The sequence below is a fragment of the Dunckerocampus dactyliophorus genome, chromosome 15 (assembly GCF_027744805.1).
Source record: "Dunckerocampus dactyliophorus isolate RoL2022-P2 chromosome 15, RoL_Ddac_1.1, whole genome shotgun sequence".
In the NCBI taxonomy this organism is placed as follows: Eukaryota; Metazoa; Chordata; class Actinopteri; order Syngnathiformes; family Syngnathidae; genus Dunckerocampus; species Dunckerocampus dactyliophorus.
Genome location: NC_072833.1, coordinates 16,802,270 through 16,829,794, shown reverse-complemented (window position 1 = coordinate 16,829,794; position 27,525 = coordinate 16,802,270). Strand labels below are relative to the sequence as shown.

At 41.1% G+C, this 27,525-nt stretch overlaps 2 protein-coding genes across 7 annotated transcripts in view; one reads left to right on the top strand and one right to left on the bottom strand.

Annotated features, from left to right (window-relative positions):
• The first annotated feature begins 1,612 nt into the window (after positions 1-1,612).
• On the top strand, positions 1,613-17,908 carry sec24d (SEC24 homolog D, COPII coat complex component). Its single transcript, XM_054799808.1, has 21 exons — positions 1,613-1,707; positions 2,259-2,456; positions 3,601-3,685; positions 3,795-3,916; positions 3,987-4,268; positions 5,577-5,677; positions 5,826-5,937; positions 6,007-6,134; positions 8,253-8,391; positions 8,464-8,579; positions 9,543-9,667; positions 10,524-10,715; positions 10,786-10,879; positions 10,969-11,256; positions 11,326-11,422; positions 11,759-11,904; positions 11,974-12,231; positions 13,068-13,247; positions 13,317-13,508; positions 13,592-13,681; positions 14,830-17,908. Exons 2-21 carry the CDS (start codon positions 2,303-2,305, stop codon positions 14,968-14,970), a joined length of 3,042 nt encoding a protein of 1,013 aa, XP_054655783.1. The 5' UTR covers positions 1,613-1,707; positions 2,259-2,302; the 3' UTR covers positions 14,971-17,908.
• Positions 15,808-27,525, bottom strand: part of kcnip4a (potassium voltage-gated channel interacting protein 4a) — a 77,214-nt gene continuing 65,496 nt past the window's right edge. For 3 of the 6 annotated variants that reach the window (XM_054799811.1, XM_054799809.1, XM_054799815.1), the window contains exons 2-8: positions 21,891-22,015; positions 20,105-20,174; positions 19,921-19,991; positions 19,748-19,855; positions 19,569-19,673; positions 18,335-18,397; positions 15,808-18,194 (exon numbers count right to left, since the gene is read on the bottom strand). In XM_054799811.1, coding sequence (XP_054655786.1) covers positions 18,147-18,194; positions 18,335-18,397; positions 19,569-19,673; positions 19,748-19,855; positions 19,921-19,991; positions 20,105-20,174; positions 21,891-22,015 — 590 coding nt within the window. In that variant the 3' untranslated portion in view covers positions 15,808-18,146. The remainder of the gene's footprint in view (positions 18,195-18,334; positions 18,398-19,568; positions 19,674-19,747; positions 19,856-19,920; positions 19,992-20,104; positions 20,175-21,890; positions 22,016-27,525) is intronic. The other 3 variants (XM_054799812.1, XM_054799814.1, XM_054799813.1) reach the window with 2 other exon arrangements.

Genomic DNA, 27,525 nt, shown 5'->3' with positions numbered 1-27,525 from the left:
GCTGTAAAACCCCTCACCATACACTTTATACACTTTACTCAGACAGGCATTAACATTTTCTCACATTTCTCTCTTGTTGAAACACTCTCAAAGTTCAAATTTCATTAGAATTTTAATTATCAGTCGACCAAATTAGACACAAGAAATTAGTTAGTTTCTCACGCGTATCCACTCCTCTGATCGTCTCTCGTCCTGGCGCAGTTCGGCTCTGGTGTTTTTGTATCCTTGTTAAAACATATTGCTCCTGACGTCGTCCTCCTCCTCGTCGTACTCCTTGAACTGAACATTTATGTCGCCAGTTAGCTTCTTCTTCTTCTATTGTTTATTGTTAGTAAGCAGTTCACACAGTTTGCTATTTTTCTGGCGACTATTGACCACAACAGGAAACAACACTATGGAGATTGATTAACAATGGTCAAACAGCCAATCAGGATGCAGACCACAATAGGCGGGTTCTCTCTTAGCCAATAAGGACTGCCGTGGCTCTGTATTTAGCCAGCTATTGTCTACTGTGGGTTCCTAATATGCTCGTACAGGCACATACGAAGACTAGTGGAGCTGCACACGTCTTCAACATGGGTACAGCACAGAAAAATTGCTCTAATGTTAAAAAAAAATATGTAAAATTGCTCTTAAAAAAGTGGGTTCTGGAACCAAACTCCTCGAGAGGGGCTGGACCTTGTTCTACTCTGAAGTTGCTGCAGGGGAGAGGCCCCAAGCTGGTGTAGGCTTATTGATAGCCCCCCGGCTCAGTGCCTCTGTGTTGGAGTCATCCCTGGTTAACGAGAGGGTCATTTCCCTACGCCTTCGGGTTGGGGAAAGGGTCCTGACTGTCCATGTGCGTACGTGCCGAACGGCAGTTCAGAGTATCCAGCTGTCTTGGAATCCATCAGAGGGGTGCTGGAGAGCAACCCAACTGGTGACCCTGTCATTTTACTGGGAGACTTCAACGGCCATGTGGGCATTGACAGTGTGACCTGGAGGGGAGGAACGGCCTCCCCGATCTGAACCCGTACGGTGTGATGTTGTTGGACGTCTGTGCGAACCTCAGTTTGTCCATCACAAACACCACAGCGGAGATTCGTCTTCCCGATCTCCTAACTATGTGGCCAACATGCTAACCACCTGTCCATGTGCAGCCATCATTTTAGCATATCATTTAATTATGTTGTATTTCTTCATATCTCCTTTATTTAATCTTTAAATTATTTATAATTTATTTAAAAATTATATGAACAGTATTATTGTTATTATCATTCTTTTTATTTATTTTTTCGGAAGTATTTTTAGCTTTATGCCGCTGACGTGACGTGAAATATTTCTGCGCATGCGTACTCTTTCCCTGCCGTTAAGTCAACGAAAACTATCAAAGGGTATCCCGTCCAAGGAAGGCTGCCGAGCATCGAAATAAAAGCACGTCATACAACATTTACATTGATTTTAAGATTGTATGAATGATGTTTTATATCCAAAAAGGCTATATAAACAAACACTGTACCGCTTATGCTTGTTTAAGTTTTATTTGGGCTATTAATTGGCCATTGATGGCTTCACTGTTGTTTATTTTGAAACCAAATGCTGATAGGAAGTTTCCCTCCACCCTTTTTTCCTCATACGTCACACAGACCGGCAGCTTGGAGGAGTTTGACGTGGCACTCTGCATTCCCTGCAACCAACAGGCGAAGCGAATTCTGCCCCAATATACTGGTAAATAAAAGAACATTTACTTGTCACTTCATAATAATTGTAAACATGGTCGCTTTGGGCGCTTGTGTGTTAGGACGTTTTGTTTACTTCAGGATACTGTAATAGGTTTGTTACTAAGTAGCTGGCTAGCAAAGATGCCCTAGTGTTGTAAATTGCATTACTTTTTGCATTGTGTGTAATGTAATTTAAACATACGTAAGTGTATGTAAGATGATTTATTCGTTGAGAATGATTTTATCCACTACAACAAGCTTTGACGTGGCGACGACCCTGAAAAGAATGGAAGCATGAGTTTAAATGCAACGCATTGTGTTGACAGTGAAGGTGTTTTGCGTTGTTTCGTCCAGAAAATGGCATCAAGCATATGTGTATTATTTTTGCTGGACTGCTATATAGATAGATAGGAAATTCACAAAGATAATCTTATCTGCTTCTTACCAGCATCTCAAAGGTCCATGTTGTGTGCACGTTAATGCATGAGGTCATCATATGTGAGTAGACAGCTCATTTTGGTCATTACACTTTTACAGCTGACTTTCTACCTCCCACAGACTGTCCAGAAACCCAATTACTGTGGCATGAGAAGAGCATACCAATGAGTCAACAGGGTTATGTTGCCGCACCCCCTTACTCCCAGGCCCAGCCGGGGATAGGGGGCTACCAAGGTGGGTTTGGGCCTGGTCCTGTGCAACCCCATTATGGACACTATGGAGGAGGAGCACCACCCACGTTCCAAGCACCTCTGACAGGTGAGCATTGACCATGCAAGGTAGCACAGGGGTCCCCAGCCAGCGGGCAGCAAGAAAACATTCAGACACAATCGGAAAATCACTAGGTTAACGACATCCCTAAGTGACAAAGCTCGGTTTTAAGGTCACGGTTTGGTTAATTTTGGGTACAGTAAGGGAACAAAACTGTTTAGCATTTGTCAGAACAGCGAAAATGGACCAAACCGAGCACTTCAAGAAACTGAACCGAACTGAAATTACATTTTAGTGTACTGTTACACCCCGAGTAGTTACTTACCTGTTACATGTTGTGCTGTCACTTTGTGTGTGTGTTAGCACCGCGATTGTAGGCAGTCTTCTGTTTAGTGACCCCCATTTCTCCATGTGACACACTCTTAGTTCCGTGGTAGGTTATGCTTTCACCCTGTGAGCATCATTGGCTTAACTTTGAGCTTGCGGGTCGCATTCACAGTAGTCGTTACTGTCAAGTCGCGAGTTTGAGACCCCAGGTTTAAACAGTCTGAATATTATTTTATTTTTAGTAAATTTTAAATCCTTGTTGGCTGAATTGCAGCATTAATAGTTCCACCTTGTTTACCATATGTCAATGACACACACTGCTTTTGTCTTATCCACGTTTTCGTATTGCCCTGGGATAGCAATTGTTCTCAAACAGGAGACTTGAACAACAGAATAGGGTTTTCAAGCTTTGGCTTGTCCTTGGTACTATCACTAGCCATGACTCCTGCTGGCCAAAAGCTGGGCTGCAGCATATTTGTTTACGGAGACATGTGAGAGCAGTAGATTCTTGCCAAAAAACATTTTTATGCTTCATTATCACATATTCAAAAATGATTACTCACAAAAAACTGCCTATTTTGGGGGGGAATATATTTTTCACCAGGAATTTGTGATTTTGTGGTGTCGTGAATGTCATTTGCCACCATGCAGGGGATCCATTGTACTGTATATCGCGCAGCAGTTACACTTCCTGTACATTACCTCATGCATTCCATCTCTGTACCACTCCAAAAATCACATTAGGAATACAACACACCTTTTTCTTTTTCTTCTTTTCCTTTTTTTGTCACTGGTCCGTCAGAGGTTTGACAAAGGAGCCAATAGAAGGTTAAATACTAAAAAAAAATTCCTTACCATGTGTTAGGTGGGATGAAATCACCAGTGTTGCCACCTCCAGTGTCCACTCCTTCCAGTCCAAGCAACCAGCAGAATGGGGCTCAGCCACAAAGGTAAGTGGAAGTAAATATATTTGTTTAATTAATTCATACATTCCTCAGTTGATCGATGAATTAATTAGGGTGAAGTGATGAATTAATCAAGTGATTTGTTATACCTCAGGTACCCTGCTGCTTACGGACAACCGCTACAGTCCACAGCGTACAACAGCATGGCCTCTTCAGCCCCGCCTCCAGCCATGCAGCTGACCAATCAGATGAGTTCACTGAACATGGGCAACTATGGTAAGCTGTTCTTAACTTAATCAAACATGTCAACCACCTTTGTGATGAACCCCTTTCTTCCTTGTTGAAGCTCCGGGACCAGTGCTCCAGAACCCCCCATCTGCGACAAGCCTCCAGCAGCCTTTCCGTACACCCCCTCCGCCTCAGATGACCCTGGGATCGCAGTCTCCCCACATGCAGTCTCCCCACATGCAGCCGCCCCAGATGGCCCCAGCGCCAAGTATTTCCATGGGAAGCCCTCCGATGGGACGACCCTTCCCTGGAGCACCGCCTCCTCATCCTGGTGGTTCTCGAGGGCTCCAGCAGCCTGGTCCTGGGCCTGTGGGTCCGCCTGGATACCCACAGCAAGCAGGTACCTTAACTGTCTACATATAAGTGTAAAAATAAGCTAATTGTTGGGAGGTTGCAGAGTGACACCATCCCTTAGTAGTGTTTTATAGATATTAAAAGTGTATTTATGCTAATAAAGTGTCACAATACGCTCATTTTCCAAATCCATGGTTATCATCACACTTCTTTGCCATTGCTGGTACCCTTCAATGTATGCATCATAATAAGAAAACAAAAGAGGCATATTTTAAAGTTTAAAATCCTCCAAAAAGCCACAATGCTTGGGTATGTGCAGCAAGCAAATACATTAACGTTCAACATACAGTGGTACTTTTGTTTTTGTGATTAATTCGTTCCAAAATATCAGATGAAAACTGAGATATATGAAATCTAAAGCAATTTTTCCCATAGGAAATAATGTAAATCCAATTAGTCCATTCCAGACACCCAAAAATATTAACACAAAATAGTTTTACATGCAGAAAACAATACAAAATAATTTAACTCACAAATATATAAACAAGCAAGTATGTCCACATCTTTATTAATACCACAACATTCAACATGCCAGACAGTAAAATACAAGTTTGCTCCATGCAATATTGTACGATAACCAAGTCAGTGTGCGAGAACCAAGACAAAATTTTGCGATAATTAGCTGAAAATAGAATCATAAAAAAATGTGGGCGTTTGAAAATCGAGGTTTGATTGTACAAATATAAAGAGAAACTAACCACTATATAATTAAATTAAAGGATGGTGAGGGATCAGGAATGTGATTTGCTGAGTGATACTGTCACCTACCAGTGTTTTATAGGCATTGCAAGGCAATTTATGCTGATAAAATGTCACAGTAATCTCCATTTCTAGTTCTACAGTAGGGTAGCCTCACACATTTCGTCTTCGCCATCACTGGTAGTCTGCAGTGTTTGCATCACAAAATACACAAAAGATGTGTTTTTTGAGGTGTTTCAGTTTCATAAAACAGACAATACCTGCATACTAAGAGCAAGCAGGTACTTTACTTGTAACATACATGTTTCGATATACAAGTAGAAAGAAAAACGAATCACTTTATGATTACATTAAATAAACCTTATATACTGTCACCTATTGGCGGGAAGTGGTAAGTAAGCTGGTAAACATATTTTGTTGTTTGTATTTCGCTTGATTAAATCTCACAATAAGATTGATATACAGCTCTGTGGTGATGGCATTGCCTTCGCTGGTACCCTACTGTGTTTGCGTCACAATAAAACACAAAAGATATACTTCTGAGGCGTACTTTAGGAGTTTAAAATCCTTCGTCATGCCTTTTGTTTGCGCTCAGGGCCATTTGGAGGCCACATGGCAGGACCACATCCAGGACCTGGGGGATTCCCTGCTGGTCCGCCTCAGAAGAAACTGGATCTGGACTCCATTCCCAGCACAGTGCGTACGCTACAATTTATTTAATGTAATATTTGCACAATCCATCCATCCATTTTCTATGACGCTTAGCCCCATTAGGGTTGCGGGGTGTATGCTGGAGTCTATTTTGTGCTATAATATGCTAATTCATATCTTTTTTTCACCCCAGATTCAAGTCATTGAGGACGACCAAGCCAAACATGGAGGACAAGTTTTTAGTACCAACATCAGAGGACAAGTTCCACCTCTAGTCACCACCAACTTTACAGTGCAAGACCAAGGTATTATCCCACTAACATTATTCTTTTGTTTGCGTCATTTGTACTCATTCTACATTTCATTGGATTTAGGCAATGCCAGCCCCAGGTTTATGCGCTGCACCACCTACTCCTTGCCATGCACCTCCGATCTAGCCAAACAGTGCCAGGTGCCCTTGGCATGCATCGTCAAACCGTTTGCCAGCTTGCCAAAGAACGAGGTAGGACTGTTTTTCCCTCAAATAGTTCCACCATTTGCCAATAAGTTGTTTAATTGCCATACTGACCTGCAGATAATAGGACCCTGAATGTAAGACGGCCCTCTTTTTTAAGACCTGTTCTTTTTGAGCCTTTTTTCAAGGGAAAATAACTTGTCTTAAAATGTAATTAGGGTCAATATGGAAAACTGTCAAGTTACTCATCATATAAAAAGTATTATTAGTACCCTATATTGACCACCACCACCCACCAGAGACATAAATGGGGACACTCCACACTTAAAAATTTAGAACGGAAGAAGCCTTTTGGATTAAAGGTGAGATGTCTTCAACAAAAAAGAAGAGTCCAGCTGCAACAAAAAGGAGTCTAGCTGCCTTTATTCAACCATTGCGGATTACCTGGATGAATCAACACAGACACAGTATATATGTACATTTGCATTTGGTGCCTGGGCCTTGAGTGGGGAATCGGCTATAATTTTTCTCATCAGACACTGTGAGGGCCGGTGTGTGTGTGTGTGTGTGTGTGTGTGTGTGTATATATATATCTTGTCATATGTTGTATGTTGCCATTAATTCTGACTGGGATTCCCCTGTGCCAAGCGCCAGCGTTGTTATCCGCTGCACAATCCGGCTGCTTGTATAAAAAGCTGACTGTCAAGACACTGCAAAACCATTAGCAAATCGAGACCCCCATTTAATTTTTTATCTTGGGATACATCATCACCAATATGCCTAACTTTCATTTCTGCAAGTAATTTTGAGCATTAGAAATTTCCTCCGGTGATCGGTGGTGCTTGTAAAGCTGGCGCTCAACCAAATATAACAAGCTTAAAGGGATAGTTCAAATTTTTTGACATGAAGTTGTATGACATCAGCATTGTAGTCCATTAACAGAGACTTACTCCCCACTTGGTCTCCTAAATACAGTTCTGATCAGATCTGTGATGCAGAACGTAGTTCCGCTTAGTTGCTGAGGACAATTGAGTAAACAGTTTGGCTTCTCAAAACAATATGCGTTCAAAAGATTAATACATTTGCATCACAAAAATGCTAAAAAAAAAAATCAAGCCTCACAAAACGCTCGCCATTATATTTGTCTCCCACCGTATTCCTGTGCACTGTCGCAGGATTACGGCTCATTGATAAAGGGTTCAGACAACGCCAAACCTGTATGCCAAAATTTAATCTTTACCATTTGAGAATCAATATTTATCTAAAAACAGGACAAAAACATAACACTTTTAAGTAAACTACATTCAAGTACCAAAGATGTCAGAGTTTCTCCTGCTTAGTCAGCCATTGTGGGTTTTCCCAAAAACATGTCTTGATAAAGAGAGGTTGTCTTACATTCACGAGCTTTTTATATTTGGGTCAATAGAATAATGTTGTCTTTTTCTTTGTCTTTGGCTGGAAAAACCATTAAAAAAAAAAAAAGGTCTCGAGAAAGAGGTGTTATCTTATATTCAGCATCGTGTAATATTCCGGTCACTATGATGATTACATTTATTTTTAGTTTTTGATTTTTTTCTTAAAACATTTTACCAAAATTGGGTCTTCAAAAATTATGAGTCATCATTTATTCACGTCATTAGGCTAATATGTGTAGATACAGGCCCCTAAGAGATGCCTGGGAATTTCTGCATTGAGGAAATAAACTCCAGTACAAGGCTTATATAAGACATGTATTCAGGAATATGGTAATATATTTCCAAAAAAGGGAACGTCTTATATTTGGGTGAATATGGTAATTTGTGCAAATACAAACTCCTACTAGATGCTTGTCAATTTCTGCAGGTTAGTCAATAAAATCCCAATACAAGGTGTATATCAAATTTCTCAGCATGATGCATTCATCATAAATCAATAGTTCACTTGTACTGGATGTCATGACACAGATGTACTACCTCCTTTTGGATCCCTTGCAGTGTCCTAAATGCTTCCCTTGCCGCTCGCCTCATCTCCTACGCCTTTTTAGGCAATGTTAGTGTTCCCTCCAATATCCAACACTGCATCTGGAGGAGAAGAGAGGAGATTTTAAACACATTTTAAGATGTCAACCTTCTCAGATGTAAGCTAATAGAATTCACCATGATGTCATTGTGTCCTCCTCTTCTGTAGACGCCACTGTACCTCGTAAACCACGGTGAAAGCGGTCCCATCCGCTGCAATCGATGCAAGGCCTACATGTGTCCCTACATGCAGTTCATCGAGGGCGGCCGCCGCTACCAGTGCGGCTTTTGCAACTGCAGCAATGAAGGTGCTACACGCAAACAGCAATCAGAAGTAATAGGAAGGCAGTGTTAGACATTATTATTTTGGTTATCCATAGTGCCTGTCTTCTACTTTCAACACCTCGACCACATGGGCCGCAGGGTGGACTTATACGAGAGACCAGAGCTGTCGCTGGGATCATATGAAATGGTGGCCACCCTGGACTACTGCAAGGTCTTTTAAGCAAGGATTGCATGTACAGTGGAACCTTAGTTAGCGTGTTTTTTAGTTAACGTCAACAAGTTCCGCCATCATTTGACTTTGGTTTGCGTACATTTTCTGTTTAGCCTACAATATGGTGCGCCTCTTGTCGTGTTGTTAATACACTGTGAGTCTAACTGTGTTCTTAATGTATTTTTAAGGACAAAACATCCTTGTTATCATGCTATTAGCTTGCCACTACATGAAAACAGGAACCGAAAGTCAGCTGCGTCACCTGTCTATGATGTCATTAGTGGTTGACTCAAAAAAAAACACAAAACACGTTTTTGTAATTTTACCCACATAAAACAGTTCTGCTGTAAATGCCTGAATATGATGAATGAAAGGGATAAATGCTTACTTTTACTTTAATTGAAGATGTGGCAGCACGATCAACACGGACACTACCTTTGTGGTTTGTCATGAGTCATTTGTTGAGTTCAGTAGTGTTTCTCACCTTCTTTATCAAATGCCAGCACTTGCAACTTTCTTTGCCTTTATTTTGGGTTATTGCGGTGAAAAAAAACTGTTGATTTCAAGAAATAATTTATGACAAAATATGAAGGTGGTGTCGATGTTGATCTTGCTGCCACATGGTGTCATGGGGAAAGGTCACGTCAAGAATCACATCTTCAATGAAGATAAAAGTAACCTAAAATGTTAATTTCTTCCTTTCATTTATCATGTGTATGTATTTGTTTTCTGCATGTAAAACTATAAAAATGTTTAACATTTTTGGCTTTCTGGAACGGGTTAATTGGATTTACCGGTACATTATTGCTATTGGGAAAAATTGATTCAGTTAGCGTCCATTTCGGGTCGAGTCAGACCTCCTGGAACAAAATAATGATGCTAGCCAAGGTTCCACTGTACAGTATTGGTCAGCACCACATTGACAACTGTTCTGGACATATTCCTGATATGATGATTCCACAGAACAACAAGCCGCCCAATCCACCTGCCTACATCTTCATGATCGACGTGTCTTACAACAACGTTAAAAGCGGGCTGGTCAGACTAATATGTAATGAGCTGAAGACGCTGCTGGACATGCTGCCGAGGTACGAACGTGTGGGAATGTCCGAGGATGTCCGGTGGTCTGATGGGGTACATTGACGTCGTTATTTTGAGTTTTTCAGTTGTTTTTGTGGTTGCCAGCTTTATTATTATTATTTTTGGTATACGTCATATGCTACTGTTCGGCCGCATGGTGGCCCTGTGTCTAGTGTGTTGATCTCACAGTTACAAGATCAAGGTTTCAAATATCTGTTGAAGCATTTCTGTGTGGACTGTGCATGTTCTCCCCATGCCTGCGTCAAATTTCTTGGCTACTCTAGCTTTCTCTCACACTCCAGAAACGCTCTCATACATAACACTTATGGAGGACAAGCGGTACTGAAAATGAATGATTATAGAATTTATTTTGAAATTAATTAATTAGTAGTTTTTATTGTTGCTAGCCATTTGAAATTATTTTTTTCTACTTTTATTTATTGTACATTATTTTTTAATTCATTCATTCTCTTTCTATACCGCTTAATCGTCATTAGGACCACGGAGGTATGCCTATCCCAGCTGACTTTGGGTGTTTTTTGATTAAATTGATAATATTAATTTGGGAAAGAAATTACAGTAATAATTTCATGTTTTTATGGTTGCTAGCCATTTAAAATGATTGCATTTACTTTGGCTTATTTGTTTTGTAATCTTTGTATTAAAAATTGTTTTATTTTCTCAGTTGTAATTATTTAGTTGAGTTTTATATATTTTTAAGCAAAGGGGCATCACACTTGTATGTTCAGTTGGTTGTGTTGTTAAAGTCACGTCTTTAAATCACATTGATGGTGAAGTACGTGTATTATTATTTGTATGATGTGGTCACTGTTATAGAAGCTTGTCTTATCTCCCATTCATCAGAGAGGAGGGCGCAGACAACTCACCTGTGAAGGTGGGCTTCGTCACCTACAACAAGACACTCCACTTCTACAACGTCAAGAGCTCCCTGTCGCAGCCGCAGATGATGGTGGTGTCCGACATGGCCGAGATGTATGTGCCACTCCCAGATGGCTTCCTCGTCGACTTCCAAGAATCCAGGGCAGTCATCTGCAAGTAAGTAATATTAATTACAATAATTAAAAAGGGTAAATACTAAAGTTAATGTGTGATTTGTTATCGGCAGCCTCCTGACCCAAATCCCTGACATGTTTGCCGACACCAACGAGAGCGAAACGGTCTTTGCTCCTGTCATCCAGGCTGGTGTAGAGGCATTCAAGGTCATTTTGAAGGGGAAATTACCAAAACACTCTGTTGTAGAAGTGCACTGCATCCAACTCATCATCATTTGATTACCTTCAACATGCAGGAAGCAGACTGCAGCGGCAAACTCTTCATCTTCCACTCATCCATGCCTACCGCAGAAGCTCCCGGCAAGCTCAAGAACAGGGACGACAAAAAGCTGGTCAATACGGAGAAAGAGAAAACACTCTTCCAGCCGCTGAAGGGGACGTACGAGCAGCTGTCCAAAGACTGCGTGGCCCAAGGCTGCTGTGTGGATCTCTTTCTCTTCCCCAACCAGTATGTGGATGTGGCCACCATGGCAGACGTGTCGTTGCACACAGGAGGCTCTGTGTTCAAGTATAACAACTTCCAGGTGAGCTTCTTACTGGTGTAGACACAAGCCTTCCATCTGCTGGTTATTTCTAATACTGCATGGTGTCAGGTGGAGATGGACGGGGAGCACTTCCTGCAAGATGTGAGGAAGGAAGTGCAGAAGAGCATCGGGTTTGATGCCATCATGCGTGTTCGCACCAGCACAGGTGAGGAATTTTACCATATTGACCAGAATATAAGACTCTTTTTTTTCTTCTCCGGTTGTCTTATATGACGTTTCCATTCACACACTGACCCGTCTTACTTTGTGTAATGTGTCAAACTTAAACTCCAACCTGTCTTATCTAAGAACCTTTACATTCCAATCCTATTGTAACAGATGCTGCCTTCGTACATTGCTGCGAGTTCTTTCTTGAATTCAATAGTGTTTCTCACCTTCTTTATCAAAACTACAGGCACTTGCAACTTTTTTTGCTACCATATTTAATTAAAAAAAGCACAGATTCATATAGTATATTATATCCAAGTGAGTGTGTCTACAGGCTTCAGAGCCACTGACTTCTTCGGCGGCATCCATATGAAGAACACCACAGATGTGGAAATGGCAGCGGTAGACTGTGACAAGGCGGTGACGGTGGAGTTCAAGCACGATGACGCGCTCAATGAGGAGACGGGCGCTCTCATACAGGTGTGCGCCAAAAATTCTCAATGGCTACTTAGTGCTTTTGTTTCTAAACCAATGCTCTTCTGTTCCCAGTGTGCTTTGCTCTACACGACCATCAGCGGGCAGCGGCGCCTCCGCATCCTCAACCTCAGCCTCAACTGCAGCTCGCACCTATCAGAGCTATACAAGTGCTGCGAGACAGACTCACTCGTCAACTTCTTCGCCAAATCAGCATACCGGGCCATCTTGAACCAGCCGCTGAAGAACATCAAGGAGATTCTGGTCAACCAGACGGCCCATATGCTGGCCTGCTACAGGAAAAACTGTGCCAGCGCCTCGGTGGCCAGTCAGGTTAGCCTGGAATACACAAACATACAAACTCGTGCTGCATTCAAGAAAATTGGGAAATATGCAGAACCGGCTGTGTATAGCAAAATACATTCATAGTAAAAATACTATAGCAATATGGTAAAATAATACAAATAAGGTATAACTAATTTTATTATTTTATTTAGTCTTTTGTTGTGTTTTTGTTCTACATTCCCTCAAGTAGTGGCTTTCCATTGACAGAGAAATTTCCCACTTTCCTGGAATGCAGCATTGGCCGTACACACGCACACCTACACACACACACACATACATAAAATAATATATTTTAGGTGAAATTATATAGGTATCTTTTTATAAACAGCTATTTTTTTTTTATTTACTGCCATATTAAATCTTTTAAATAAACACACACACACACACACACACACACACAGTACCAAAAGCATGACAAAGTGTGTCCAAACTTGACTATTGCAGTGTAGATCAAATTAAAAGATTTCTTTTCAAAAGATGATATATGATGATGAAATATTTTTGGGGAAAACCCGCTCATTCCCGCCATTTCTCACCGAAAATAGAATTAGGGTATCCGCGGAGTCCTAAAAAGCCTAAATTGAATTTAAGGCCTTCAAATTTCTAAAATTCTCTTAAAATGTGTTAGATATAATTTTGAAAGGTCTTTAAACTCTATAAACATTACTTTTATTTCAAACAAATGCATAAACGTAAGTCTCACAGTCTCACTTTTAAAAGTTTCAATTTTGAGGACACTACAGCATAAGCTGACTAAGGTACCTGTGCAGCCCCCACCAATAGCAGGGATCTATTGTAAGTATTTTTGACTTGTGTGTGTTTAGCTAATCCTGCCAGATGCCATGAAGGTGTTCCCGGTCTACATGAACAGCCTGATGAAAACATCTCCCTTGACCGGCAGCACTGAGCTGTCGACGGACGATCGGGCTTATCAGAGGCTGTCCGTCATGGCCATGGGGGTGGAGGACACTCAGCTGCTGCTCTATCCGCGCCTCATCCCACTGGTACAGCAAAGACAAGAAGAGAAAAAACACAATAAAATGAAGATCAAAATTAATTTTATTTCCTTTTAGCACAACATGGATGTCGCTAATGAGGCTCCACCCGCTCCTCTGCGTTGCACAGAAGAGCGTCTAGCAGACAGTGGTGTCTTCCTTTTGGAGAACGGCCACACTATGTTCCTGTGGTTGGGCCAGGCGAGTCCACCTGACGTGATCCAGGGCCTCTTTAACGCACCCTCCCTTGCCCACCTGCAAGGAAACATGGTCGGCGCTGCTTATATCTACATTTAAACAAATATAACTCAACACGTATCTGACTTTATTGTGCTTTTTTTCCTCCCCTAAAGAGCGTTCTGCCTGAGCTGGACAACCCGCTGTCTAAGAAGGTTCGAGCAATCATGAGAGACCTTCTGGAAAAGAGCCCCAAATCCATGAAGGTAAGGACAAAAAAGGTCCACAAAGAAGTACTGTAAGGAAAAAGTCTGAAAACACAACTCCTGTCTTGTCTGCTGTCCACTCAACTGTGGCTTTGGAGCTTTAGAGTAAATACTTGCCCACGCAACAACACATATTTCCAAAACATTTAAAATTACGAAAATTGAACATAAATAGAATATAAAGCCATATTATATATTATTATATATTAAAAATTATATACATTGAAATTATATATTAAAATATGAAAATTAATTTAAAGCACATGAAAAATATGTGCGGTCTGTTGGGCCACTCTTTGTCTGGTCCCTCACCAAGGACCTGTTTGTCATGGGTGACCCACCAGGGATATAAAAGCCCCCGGTAGTGCGTGTTAAACTTCAAAAGGTCTTGAGCAACCTCTAGCTATCAATTATTGAGCACATTTTGCCCAAATTCCATCCATCCATTTTCTTTGCCGCTTATCCTCATTAGGGTCACGGTTATGCTGGAGCCTATTCCGGCTGACTTCAGGCGAGAGGCAGTGTACACTCTGGAATGGTCGCCAGCCAATCACAGGGCATATATAGACAAACAACCGTTCACACTCACATTCACACCCTGAGTCGCCAATTAATTTAACACAGTTTTTGGAATGTGGGAGGAAACCGGAGATAAACCCACACACGCACGGGGAGAACATCTCCAACGGACATTCGAACGCAGGTCTTCCCGATCCCCTGACTGTGTGGCCAACATGCTAACCACTCGGCCACCATGCGGCCCAAATTTATTTTTTTACTTATTCAAACATGTTCTATATATATTATTCAATATGTTCTAACAAATTGTTAGAACATATTGCTGCAGACGAATCAAAGATTCGTTCACAAGCTAGCAAGCAAAAAGGCTAGCGATGACACAGACATGGCAGGACGGCACGAAGGAGATTGATTGACAATGGTCTACAGCCAATCAGGAAGCAGAAAACAATGGGCGGTGCAGACAGACAGAGATGGAAGAGAGACACTCACCTTCCCACAATGCAGTTCTTCTTAAGGGGCCGGGCTCAGCCTGTAACAGCGTTCATACAGGGAACACTGTACAGTCATTTTAATTACAACATTAGATTATTATTCAAATATTTTTGCTTGTCTTTTCCTCTTCTCAGCTTCAGATCGTGAGGCAGAAGGACAAACCTGAGATGATGTTCCGCCAGTTCTTGGTGGAGGACAAAGGCCTTCACGGCGGAACCTCCTACGTGGACTTCCTGTGCTACGTTCATAGGGAGATCAAACAAGTACTCACTTAAAACATTTTTGTCTTCCAGAGAGCTTAAAACGGACCCTAATAATTTTACAAAAGGCGGAAAAACTGCATTTTGGGAACATTCCAAACACAGATCATGGAGAAAGTGTGCCAAAGCTGCCTCTTTTTTTTTTTTTAAACCACATTCCAGCTTATTGTTTTTTTTTAGTTATTTGCTGAGTAAAAGAAGGCTAATAGAAGACAAATGTAAATGTGCCTTTTGTTTTTAATGCTAGTCTGAAACAACAAATTACACTTTAAAAAAAAAAGAAAAGGTGGGGGATGGTTAAAGGAAAACGGCACTTTTTCAGAATTTTGCCCATCATCCACAATCCTTATGAGACATGAACACACGTCTTTCTCTTTTCTGTGCGTTCTGTACATTCCGTCACATTATATGTAAAAGGAGCGTTGTTGGTGCTTTTTGGAATCTTTTTGAGAAGGCTTTATAGGCGGAATAAATGTTTCCATACGTGCAGTGATGAGCTGTGTCTTTTTATCTGTTTTTATATCTTTAGAACGCACAGAAAAGAGAGAGACGTGTTCGTGTCTCGCATAAGTATCGTGGATGATGAGCAAAAATTCCAAAAAAAAGTGCAGTTTTCCTTTAAGAATTATTTTTTCAGTATCGTGTATTGTCTTTTTGTACCAGATAAATTGACAGCTGCCTTTTTAGTTGAAACCGTACAATTTGGTTTGTATTAAAACATAACCTCAGGTAATGTGAGCACATTATTTGTCTTAAAAATTCTATCCTTAATACAGTTGATCCCAGCTATTCGCAGGGAAACCACCCGCAAATAGCAAATAAACAAGAATATTTGAAACGGCCGTAAAAATGTCTATTTTTAACAAGAGTAAAGCCTGGATTATGCTGCTGCATCGCTATGCCAGCTCGCTGCACCCCGTCCAAACCCTCCTGCGAGTTTGACTTCAGTTGCAATAAAATTGACTGCAATTATTAGATTAGGCACTGACGTCATGTCGTACAGCTACTGTATGTTGGCTTTATTGTCCTGTATTTATAAATTATTCCTGACTTGGGGAGAATGAGATGTGTTTTCAGCAGAAAAAAATGCCTATTTTAGGAGAAACAAAAACAAATTTTTCTACCAAAAATCTGCAAATCTGCTGGGTCGTGAATGATGAATCATGAATATGTGGGGATCCACTGTACATACTTGAGAAGGAGTGGTGCACCTTTGCCTTAGAGCCACTAAAAGGCACCAGGGTACTAAAAAAATAAGACTGCAGTACAGTACAGCAGTGTGTTCCATTCCGAGACCTACATGACAAAAAACAGCAAGTGAAATACACACCCAAGAAAAGCCTATAAATTAATTAAAAGCTTACCATAATTTCTGGACTATTGAGCACACCTGAATATAAGTCACACCCACCAAATTTAGAGAATTTTGTTTTTGTACATAAATAAGACGCACATGTAACGTGGGATATTTACACAGAAAGAAACTATAAATCTTGCAATCCTACCTACACTCGGTGGTCCCCTCATCACTTGTTAACCCTAATGATGAGCAGTGAGATGCTTCTGCCGCAGTCCAAGCAGAGCTGTACTTATCCTACGCTTGATCAAACTTACTTAAGATTTGTCAGATAAAACACGGTTGTTGCATAAGACTTCAAGAACATGATATTTTTGTCCACTACTGCAATTCCAAACTTACTAAAGCTGCACTCTTAAGCACCACGGGAACTGTAGCTCTTTTAGCCATAAATTAGCCACATCATTGTTTAAGCCACAGGGTTCAAAGCGTGTGGCAAAAAAAGTAGTGGCTTATAGTCAGGAATTTACGCTAATTTATTGTCTGTAAACACAGGAATCACTCGAAAACTAGTTACTAAACTAAACTAAACTAGTTAGTGTGGTATGCCGTGGAAGAATACACAATGTACTCAATATTGGCCGCACTTGTCTCAGTGGCTTGACTGTTGCCACCATCATTTAGGATAAAATATCTAACTGGAAGTTGGAAAGATAACGAAGAAATGGTCCATCAACTATCTCCACCGCACCAAAACAACATCAGCAAACTTAGCGGTCCTCTCTGCACGGAGCCACACACACAAACAAAATCAGGACACATGTAATGTTCAAAGACGGTCAGAAATCAGTAAACTCTTAACTCTACAAAACACATAACTGGTGTTGCTTCAGCAACAGTAATAACCAAGCAGTGTAGTGGTCTTACTATTGATATGGAAAGGTTGCTAGTGCTTTAAGCTTTTATTACATTATATCCATTTTTATTGCAGTTTCTTTCTAATAGTATTTTCTCACTGTGTTTTATGTCTTTCATGTGCTCTGAGTACAAAAGAAATGAACACGCAGCGGCACGGATGCCGACCCATGAATAGGCGGGCATCTACTGTACATTGAAATAAAAATGATGAAAAAATACAGTAAACAAGAATGATGTTTATCGTTTATTTTTATGTTGTGTTATATTTTCATAAATGTAGAAATATGCGGCATCCAGTCTCATTTCAAAAGTGATGATGAGCACATAAGTAAAATGATAATAAATACAACATACAAAGTGTCAGAGAGAATAGTTTTTCGAAAAATAAATAAAATGAAAGTTCACATACTTGTAGAGCAGCTTTTAAAACTCCCACAAACCCACAAATGTTCCTTTAATACTGCATGGATGACCTGTTTTTTTTACAATGAGCATAACACCATATAAATAACTTAATTATCCGATAGAAAGATGAACGTATGATAAAGAAAATACACTTAAAAAGCATTGGTGGTGTCTAATATTCTACATAAATTCAATATAAGCTACTTGTGTGCTTGTGTGGACGTCATTTGCTGCCTTCTACCTGGCGGGGACACATGATTCTTTTCATCATTCATGTACCTACACTAAATATATACATTTGTCCTCTAAAAGAAGTGGGGACACTCGGGAATATTCTCCATTGTATGGAATGGTGTTTTTTTTTCCAAAAAGTCACCTGGTGTCACCTGGCAGGAAGTAAGTAAAACCAACTGATGCTTCCAGAGTGTCACCACAGCTCCTCTTACTGGTGGCCCACAGTAAGGAACAACAAGTTATTTTATGTCATAAACGCATAAATCTGCATAGCACGCTGTACACCAGTCCCAAAAGTCTGTCAACTCCCCCAAAAGCTTTCCTGGGTAACAAAGATTTAAAGGACGTTTTCAAAGAGATGCATTGATCGCATGATGTTTTCATCCTGGAGACAAAACAAAAAACAAATATGGCGTTTAGAGCGTCAAAATCAATCGTTTGGAGACACCTGCCCATTCACGAGCACGTGGAAGTGCGTATACATTTTTGGCTGCTACTATACGGGATGGCCGCGTCCCAACTTACATTTTGGCAGCAGTCGATGAACTCGTCCATAGTGACCACTCCGTCTTTATTCTTATCCATCTTCTGTTAGGAGAAAAGGCGGGAACAATCAGAAACAAATCAGAAGAAAATATACACACATTCAGACCACATGATCTTTTCCCATTATTCCTATTAGGAGCCCCCCCACTCTAGAACAGGGTACAAACTAGATGCAACAGTGCTCCAGAGTAGGGGTAGCGGGATCAAGATTTCTCGTTCAGAAAAAAAAAACAACAAATAAATGAATTAGTCACAAATGAAAATGAACTGGATCATTTTGACGGCTTCCATATATTGCCATGTAGGAGGTTGGCAATGCTACCTGCAGAGTTGTAAATTAAATAAAATTAAACAGGTACCCCACACAATTTTTGTTAACTGCACCTGACTAACTACTATTTTTCTATGTACTCGTATTTCATTGTGATAGTGTAATGACATGTTTACGCCAGCAGAGAGTGTGGCAAGGTGCTGACAGATTCAGTAGGGAGACTGGGCTGGTTAGCTTTAGCCATGCACCGCTGATTAATAAGCGAGCTCAGTGACGAGAAGACGCTAACTTTGGATCTCTCTCTCTCTTGTTTCGCAGTCATTTTTATTGGCTACACAGTGCTCCCTAGCCTGTGGAACCTTTGCTACTGGCCCGGATTCCCCCAGGTCTGGTGCTGGTAACACATGCCTGTCTGTTTTCCTTGTCTTTCGCCTCCAAACAGGCAGGAAGCGGATTCACTCTGTGCATTGGTTTCAGCACCTAGACGAAAATGGCGTGCGTTCACGGGGATACGTCGCAAAAGAAATGCTGCTGTTTAATACCGTTGGAAAGCCAGCATATTAAGAAACGCTGCAAAGATTTTGTAAACAGCACAAATGGCCTGTGAGAAAATACATGTCATAAACCGCAATTCCACAACTTTACAGAAATATTCCATTATTATGATATATTATTATTATTACTGGCATAACATTAGTGGTTTATTTGGTCTAAACAATTTGGACAATATTGCTTTAACATCAATTTGTGGGACATTCAACATTCATTTTCACTAATTTTTTCATCATACTTTCCTTAAAATGAATGTTAAAATCTCGTCTCGTCTCGTTCTCGTGGACCCGACGTCATGCGTGGTCTGATCTCACGAGTGGGGTGCCTCGTGACACCTCCTCCAGAGTCCTTTACGCTCCGAAAAAAATATACTTGCGTTGGTACACTTGCCTGAAAGAATATTTCTACGTGCTGGCGTGGGGTCTCCTCTTTGAGTACGGGGTACGTACACTTGCCCATCATGTCATAGATGGCCTTCATGATGTCCAGCATCTCCTGCAAACCAAGACAAAGTGGCCTCAGCTCTTACTCCAGCCCTAAGAGGACACGTCTTTCACTGAAGGACCAACCTCCTTGGTGATATAACCGTCTTTGTTGATGTCGTAGAGGTTGAACGCCCAGTTGAGTTTCTCTTGAATGCTGCCTCGCAGGAGGATGGAAAGACCCATGACAAAATCCTGCAAGGACATTTCACCTCATCTGTAACTCTTTGCATCTGAAAGGGTGACGGCGACCGGCTTACCTCAAAACTCACAGAGCCGTTGTGATCCGTGTCAAAGGCGTTGAACAGGAAATGAGCGTACGTCGACGCGTCTGCAGGGAGAGAGAAAAGCGGCAAAGATAGGACAGGAATGAGCAGTGATCCGCGCCGGACTTGTCTTTTAGGATTTTTACATGATAGCGACGCTGCAAAAAGTGGTGCAAACCTCCTTGTGGGAAGAACTGGGAGTAAATGTCTTTGAAGGTGTCTTCATTGACCACTCCGCTCGGGCATTCCTGCAAGACAAAATATACAACTTCTACATTGAGCGTATACATTTTTCACATACAGTAATCCCACTTTAGCACAGTTAACTGGTTCCAGACAAGTGAATTTCTGTGAAGTAAGATTCAATATTGGAATATTTTCATAGTCAAAGCACAGAAAAGCTGTTTCAGTAAATGTCTTCTGGATGTGTGGACAGGAAGTGGCGTCAGGGATTCAGTGTTGAGTTTTAGCTGGAATACAGTAGCCTGTGTTATTATGATGATGATGACTATTATTATTATTGTTATTATTGTGCCTGTTGTGAGACAAATAATGATAAAATAATGGCGATCAAGTCTGGTGCGTGTTACTAGTGACACCTAGTGGCCAGTGTAGACTACAGTTCATCAATGTCTTGTATTGTTTTAAACTATTTATGTTTCAGTTCATTTGGAAAATTGTTACGCTTGAAAAAGCTTAACTTAGGCCAAGAATGTGTAACATTTACTGAAATATGCATTTTTGCATTCAGCCACGAAACAGCAATCATTTATTAACTCATTAATTTTTGAAAAAAGGCAACAGAGTGAGGGAGACTATGTATTGTACTTTTGTTTGTTTTTTTTAACCTACCATTTTGTAAGCAACAAAATCAAAACTTACGAGACAGAAAACATCGCAAAACAATCATACCAAACTAAAACAAATAACCATCCATCCAACCATCTTCTATGCCGCTAATCCTCACTAGGTTCGCGGGTATGCTGGAGCCTATCCCAGCTGACTTTGTGCGAGAGGACTGGTCGCCAGCCAGGCGCAGGGCACATAGACAAGCAGCCATTCACGCTGACATTCATACCGATGGACAGTTTAGAGTCGCCGATTAACCTTACGTGCAAACCGGAGTACCCGGAGAAAACATGCACGCACGGGGAGAACATGCAGACTCCTCACAGAGATGTTAAAATGTGAGATTCAAACCCAGGTCTTCCCAATCTCCTGCCTGTGTGGCCCACATGCTGACCACTAGGCCACCGGGCGGCCCCAACAAATAACTAACCAAACAAAATTAAAATAAACTAAAGTAAGATAAAAACTAACACAAAACTAAAGTTAACCTTCCAATTCCAGGCTTGAACCCTCATCTTGCAGCAATTTCTAAAATCTGTAGAAAAGGCCATTCAATTTAAAGTGACAGAAGGCCCATTCAGGATCAACGCTTGAGTTGAAATGCGCTTATTCTTATAATTTAGTGCCAAATGCATGACTGGAGAGTATGAACGGCAGAAACAGCCCAGTGTATTTCATTAGATATGCTTGTAACATTTGCTCATCCGTGAACACAAAAACCACAAGGCGTGAAATTTCCTTCCCAGGGAACGCCTCGAAGCGATAAGGAAGTGTGAAAGGAAATCACATTTTAATCTCTAAAAATGTTTTTTTAAAATATTACAACGGGGGTCCGTTTTGACCCGGGGCAGAGGTCTTTTTTGGTCACCTGAACCACAGTCAGTGCGGACAAATGACCTCATTCTGTCTTATGTATGTTGCCAAGGGCACAAAAGGGCTCCATTTCGCCGCAGGATGCCAGCCTGAGATCGTGCTGTATTAAAAAGGGCTGACATTCTGCCCGTTTCCTTTCCTTAAGAGGAACTGTTGGATCCCGGTGGCTAGAAATGAGCTTGTATCACGCGATAATATGTAGCAGAGCAAATATGGCCCCCCCAGCGCCAGGTGTCACTTACGCTCTTAAAGCCGCGGTAGAGGATCTGTAGCTCCTTGCGGGAGAATCGTGTCTGCGCCTCCAGCTGTCCCAGTCCCTCGGGGCGGTGTCGGACAGCGGAGAGCTCCAGCTCATCTTCAACGCTGTCTGCAAGAGGAACAACACATAAACATGTGATATTTCCTCAAATAAATTGTCGACCAATCACCACGGTGCGTCGTCCACTTGAAGAAATGAACGCCACACCCAAGGTGATGCCAGCAATAAAAGAGCTACACAATCTACACAAAATCCCAATTCGGACACTTCCTGTCCTAAACGGAAGCGAGTGGTACCGTTGGAAAATGCAGACCAGGGAATGATCCATGCAACGATCCTATGCGTGAACTGCCAAAAAAGCTCCCAAATTCTCAGTTCAGGTACTTCCCAACATCGTCGGTGGAAGTGGAACGCTAGCTACCGCTAAAAATGTTGGAAGTGCAAGTCCAATCAACGGTAGCCCACTGCTGGAAAAGCTCACTTCTAAAAAAAAAAAACAAACATAAGAAAACGGAATTGTTATTTTGTTATTTTTTAAAAATTGTTTTATTTAATTCAAATGATTTTAAAAATGTACCATATTATTAAATAATATTTAAAAATGTGTACAAATACAGGCCTCCACTCTCATGAATACCTGGCACTCTCTGCAGTTTCGTAACAGGAAACCATTGCAAAAAGAAGGCGCTTGCTTTGAACACTGCTTGATGACTTTTTGGCCACGGAGCATGAGAGGAGCCACGTGAGACGAGCCCTCACCCTCACCCTCACCCTCACCCTGTAGACAAGCAGTGGTGGCAACAGGTAAGGAAGTCGGGACAACAGCACATTTGGTTGGGATGATTTTAAAAGGGCAAAATAGGGCAGCTGGGGAGATGAACGGTTAAGTGAGGGTGAATACAGGTGTAAATCTACACCTGGAGACAACACTGTGTGTGTGTGTGTGTGTGTGACATCACTAGGTCACATGACTTATTTAAAAGTCACACAGTAGGTCAGCACAACATGATACTCTGACCTGATTTTGCTGATAGCATCTAATTCTGGCCAGAAAAAACACACGTTACAATGCTGCTACTAGTAAGACTACTGCTGCTATGACTTAATAGGATAGAATACACTTTATTTGTGTTCAGGTAGCTTCTGTTAAATAAAAAGGAACTAAAGTAGTAAGTCAAGGCACCACTGTGTACTTAATATAGCTCGGGTGTACCCAATAGTATTTGATGGAAGTGTACCTTATATTTTGGGTATACAATATCGCGGTTTGATTATCACGCCCTTGCTATTTCGTGGATTATCAGACATGGATGAATGAAAGATCGCTGTTTCGTGGTAGATTACGGTCTATTGTTAGTCAAAACATATTGAAATGCAAGTGTTATGTAGTATTCTGGTCACCAGGTGGCAGTAATGTTACATCCATCCATATTACATTACACTACCTTGCACTTGATGTAGCCATCAATTGATGCAGAGTGAAAAAAAATTCTCCTCCCATTCTGTGTGGAAGTGGTAAGTTTGTGGCGTTGTATTCCATCCTTTGCCACCGTTTGAAACCCTTAAGCTCTGAAGAAATACATTTGAGGTTAACTGGTTAGCTCGCGGACGTCTAGAGTCCCTGTATTGTAATAGTTGTGCAATCGGCGTAATCAATGAATAATAGGAGTGCAATGGTGACTACGGAGGAAGTCATGAACAGGTTTTCTATGCTCCAACTACGAAAATATTACATTTATCAACAGTGAATCTTGTATTGTGGAAATTCATTATCGCGGTGGGGTCTAGAACCAAATAATTAACCAATTAACGACTGTATTATAGATTTTGGCAGCAGCTGCACCTACTATTTAGTGTGCAGTGTTTTTTTGGCCTCATCTACCTGATACTTTTAATCGCATCTATCAAATATTTTGGCCTGGCGTGTGCTGAATAGTTTGGCTAAATGTATACCTACTATTTTGGGTACAACTACTACTATTTCTTATATTACTGTTATTCATATTACCGGTTGTCCACACGTAGCCTTGACACAGCTAGCAAAAAACTCTAAAAAATGTCTTTTTAGTCCCAAGAAAATGTACAGAAAGTTATGTATTTCTTTAATTAGCCCTATGGCAGTTGAGAAGCAGCCAGTGACTGGCCAATTAAAAAGATGCAATGGCGGCAATTACATATCTGAACAAAATTGACTCGTAAAACTACCAAAATGTCAATCTGGTTATGAAAATCTAAAACAAACAAACAAAAAATGCTTTTTCATCAATTTTTATTATTCGTTGGACCCACGTGTCGAACAATCCAACGCTGCCAAATGTATTCAAAGTTGGCGGCGAGCAGGAGTGGAATAATGGGTAGCGTCCTTTGTGCCATGGAGCGAACGCGACGGTCGCCTCCTCCTTGTGTCTGTTCTTCAGACAGATGTGGATTTTTGCACGCACGCACACACACACACACACACACACACACACACACACGAGCAAACGTTGACAGCGTGATGGCTTTATTTGGAAGCTTGGGTGCACCGCGGGGAGCCAGCTGTGCCAAGCTCAAGGACAAAAAGCAGTGGCCTGGAAGACTCTTAATTATGATGAGTTAGTTGGGAGACAAGCATGTCTGTTCTGCTCTTCTGGGGACTGCTATGATCGACTGTCATGTGATCTTTAGTGGGCTGTTGTCCTGAACAATGAAGTCCGTTAATCCCAGGTCTAACATTTCCTGTATAATAGGGATGGGCATGATCATCAATCAATCATATTTATGCCACATGTCTACCTTATATTCACTTCATGTGTACCAAACATGTTGGGTTCAAGAGCAAATGTAATGCTCATAAAAAGGCACCTAAGAGTTTGGCCTCAGGTGTACCTGACATGTACTGTACACAAATATGTACCTATACCTTGGGTGCACCGAATACTTCAGCCTCGAGTATACCTCATTTTGGGTCTACACTAGATCCTCGCTTTTTGCGGCGATTATGCTCCGGGACCGCCATCGAATGGCGAAAAACTGCAGGTGTCTTTTTTTGGGGGGGGGGATCAACAGTTGCAATTACAGTGACTGCTGAAATTAGCAATTAGGTTGAGCTCCAGAATGCTCCCCTTCTCTCTTCAATTGCCGTTGTTCGCTGGCGAGACAATCCATGCATCACACACTTATTAAAGTATCAAATGTTTAGGTAATCACCACTAATGAATGGTCATGTGAGAGGATCCCTGAACGGGTGGAATCAGAGTCACGGTGTAGCCTTTAGCCTCGTCGTCGGGCTAGAGCTAGATGCTAGCAGGCTAGAGAAGGCGTCTCACCAAGCTGTCCTACCCACTGCTTGCCTTTTGTAATTCCAGTAACGACTTCCACGATCATACCGTATGTTAACTTGTGTTCACCTCGCTGCCAGTTTTGACTGTCAATGCTAGAGTTTCCGTAGCCAAACAAACATTTTGCATCTCAGAGAACTGTGGTGCATTTAACAGCTGTCAAAAGAAGTGCGAAACCTCATCGCTTAACGAAAAAGCATTATCAGTCAAGCATAAAGACGAGGGCTGTCAAATGATTACAATTTTTTATGTCTACATATATACATATATATATATATATATATATATATATATATATATATATATATATAGATAGCTACATATATATAGATATCTTAATCATGCTGATTAATCGTGATTAATTAATTTCTAACCATGATTCATTTGATTAAAAATTTAAATGCCAACGTGCAGGGATGCACTGTATTTAATTTTGACCTCAGGTTCACCTTATACCTTAGTGGAAAGTATACCTCATATTTATGATGTTCCTAATATTTTGGCTGCAGGTGTACCTAATATTTTGGGTGAACCCGATACGAGTATATTAGGAGCCGATGCATCTGGGTGCACATACTGTTTTGGTACCAAATCTTTTGCACATTTACACCTAACACCACGCCGTATCAACTGTACCACATCTTTGGGCATACATTATATTTTTTGTGTACCTAATATAAAAACTAATGAATGCCCATCCCTTATAATTATACACGCTGCACTCTTGTCTTCTTCCAGAAACACTCCCTTGTAGACTGAGTGAAACAAAAACATGTAATTCCCATTAACAAGCACTGCTGTATCCTTTTGTTTTTTTGGGAAACGCAACCCAATACAACATGGACTTATTAAGATAGAAGGCCTCACCTGCGGCGTCATAAACGCAGGACAAATACCTCAGCAAATACGGAATTAACACGGGAGCAAGGCACGGTGAGGTTTGCCGACGACAGCAGGAAAACTAAAAAGTCCTCATCAGTGAAAATGAGAATAACAGCTAGAAACCATCCATCATGGCCGGCAGCCTGCAGGCGTATGTCAAAGCACGCTGACCTTAAATCGAGATGTTTTCTCAACCTGAAAGGAGACACTTGCAGCTTGGGAACATGCGTGTACACTTTTTGCCCCCACAAAAATAGATTTTTTTAATTTTATTTAAATTTTTCCAACGTTATACACTGTACTTTGAAAAATGCAACATGGCTGCATTTGCAAACATATGGCAAATGCAACAGGGAGTTCTTTATCACCCCTGTTGGGCCACTTTGGCCAGCTGGAAGGTAGAAGAAAGTCATTTCCTGGAAAAGGCCCGTTAAATATAATCAAATTAAAAAAAAGTATCATTTAAATGGAAGCAACATCTACATTTGTGTAAATTAAATACTACTTCTAAAAATATAAACAAATAAAACATCAATGTAAAATAAAAATATAATAAATGGAGACTGACCCTCAATTATATGTACTCCATCACTGAAGCTCTTGCTCGCGAGCACCTGAACGCTACTCAACACCTGATCTCATCCCTGCCAAACGCGACACGGCCGCGTAGCGCACTCCTTATACAGTATAGGCCAACAATCAGCCTGCTCACCTCCATGTAAGGTAGCAGTAAATATCCAACAATTCTCTCCATCCCTGAATGCATCATACTTTCAATTTACAATTTAAACTCACCCATTCCTCTTAAAGGTCAACTTAAGGAAGCAGACTTGGAGGCTCGTTAGGATTTTTTCAGAGGCTAATATTTATGTGCTGTTGAGTCGTATCACTTTATCGCCGCACTCGTCTCACACATCTAATAAAAAAAAAAAACTTTAAAAATCACATCTCCGAGAGCGGCGTTGCGGCGTCTTTCATCGCTCTTTTAGGCTGGACTTCAAACTGCTGGCTTTGAAGTGAAGATAACGATATCGTCATATTGATGGACGTTTCTATTAAACACACTATGATGTGAAATGGAATCGATTGTCGCAATTCATTGGGGGTGGGGTGGGGGGTGAGGGGGAATGACAGAAGATGCAGCCTGCATGCAAAATAGACTTTTTGGATTACTTTTGGTTTTATTGACTCACACTACGGCCCCACAGCGTATTATTATTATTTTTTCCAATCAGATAACAGCACAGCAAGCATGAGGGGAGGTACTGTACACAGGCAGAACACAAATAAGCCCATATGTCAGCGCTGGTATTTAATAAAAGTGCCTGCAGCTTGCAAAAAAAAAAAATGGCTTAGGGAAAAGGAAAAGACAACACAGCAAGCGTCCATGTAATATTGCCTCATTTCATTCTTTTT

Bases quoted from the DNA above. Each gene is read 5' to 3' on its own strand.
- sec24d (XM_054799808.1), top strand. From the start codon at position 2,303: ATGAGTCAACAGGGTTATGTTGCCGCACCCCCTTACTCCCAGGCCCAG. The intron at 2,457-3,600 runs GTGAGCATTGAC...ACCATGTGTTAG, and splicing joins GTTCCAAGCACCTCTGACAG to GTGGGATGAAATCACCAGTG. The intron at 13,248-13,316 runs GTACAGCAAAGA...ATTTCCTTTTAG, and splicing joins ATCCGCGCCTCATCCCACTG to CACAACATGGATGTCGCTAA.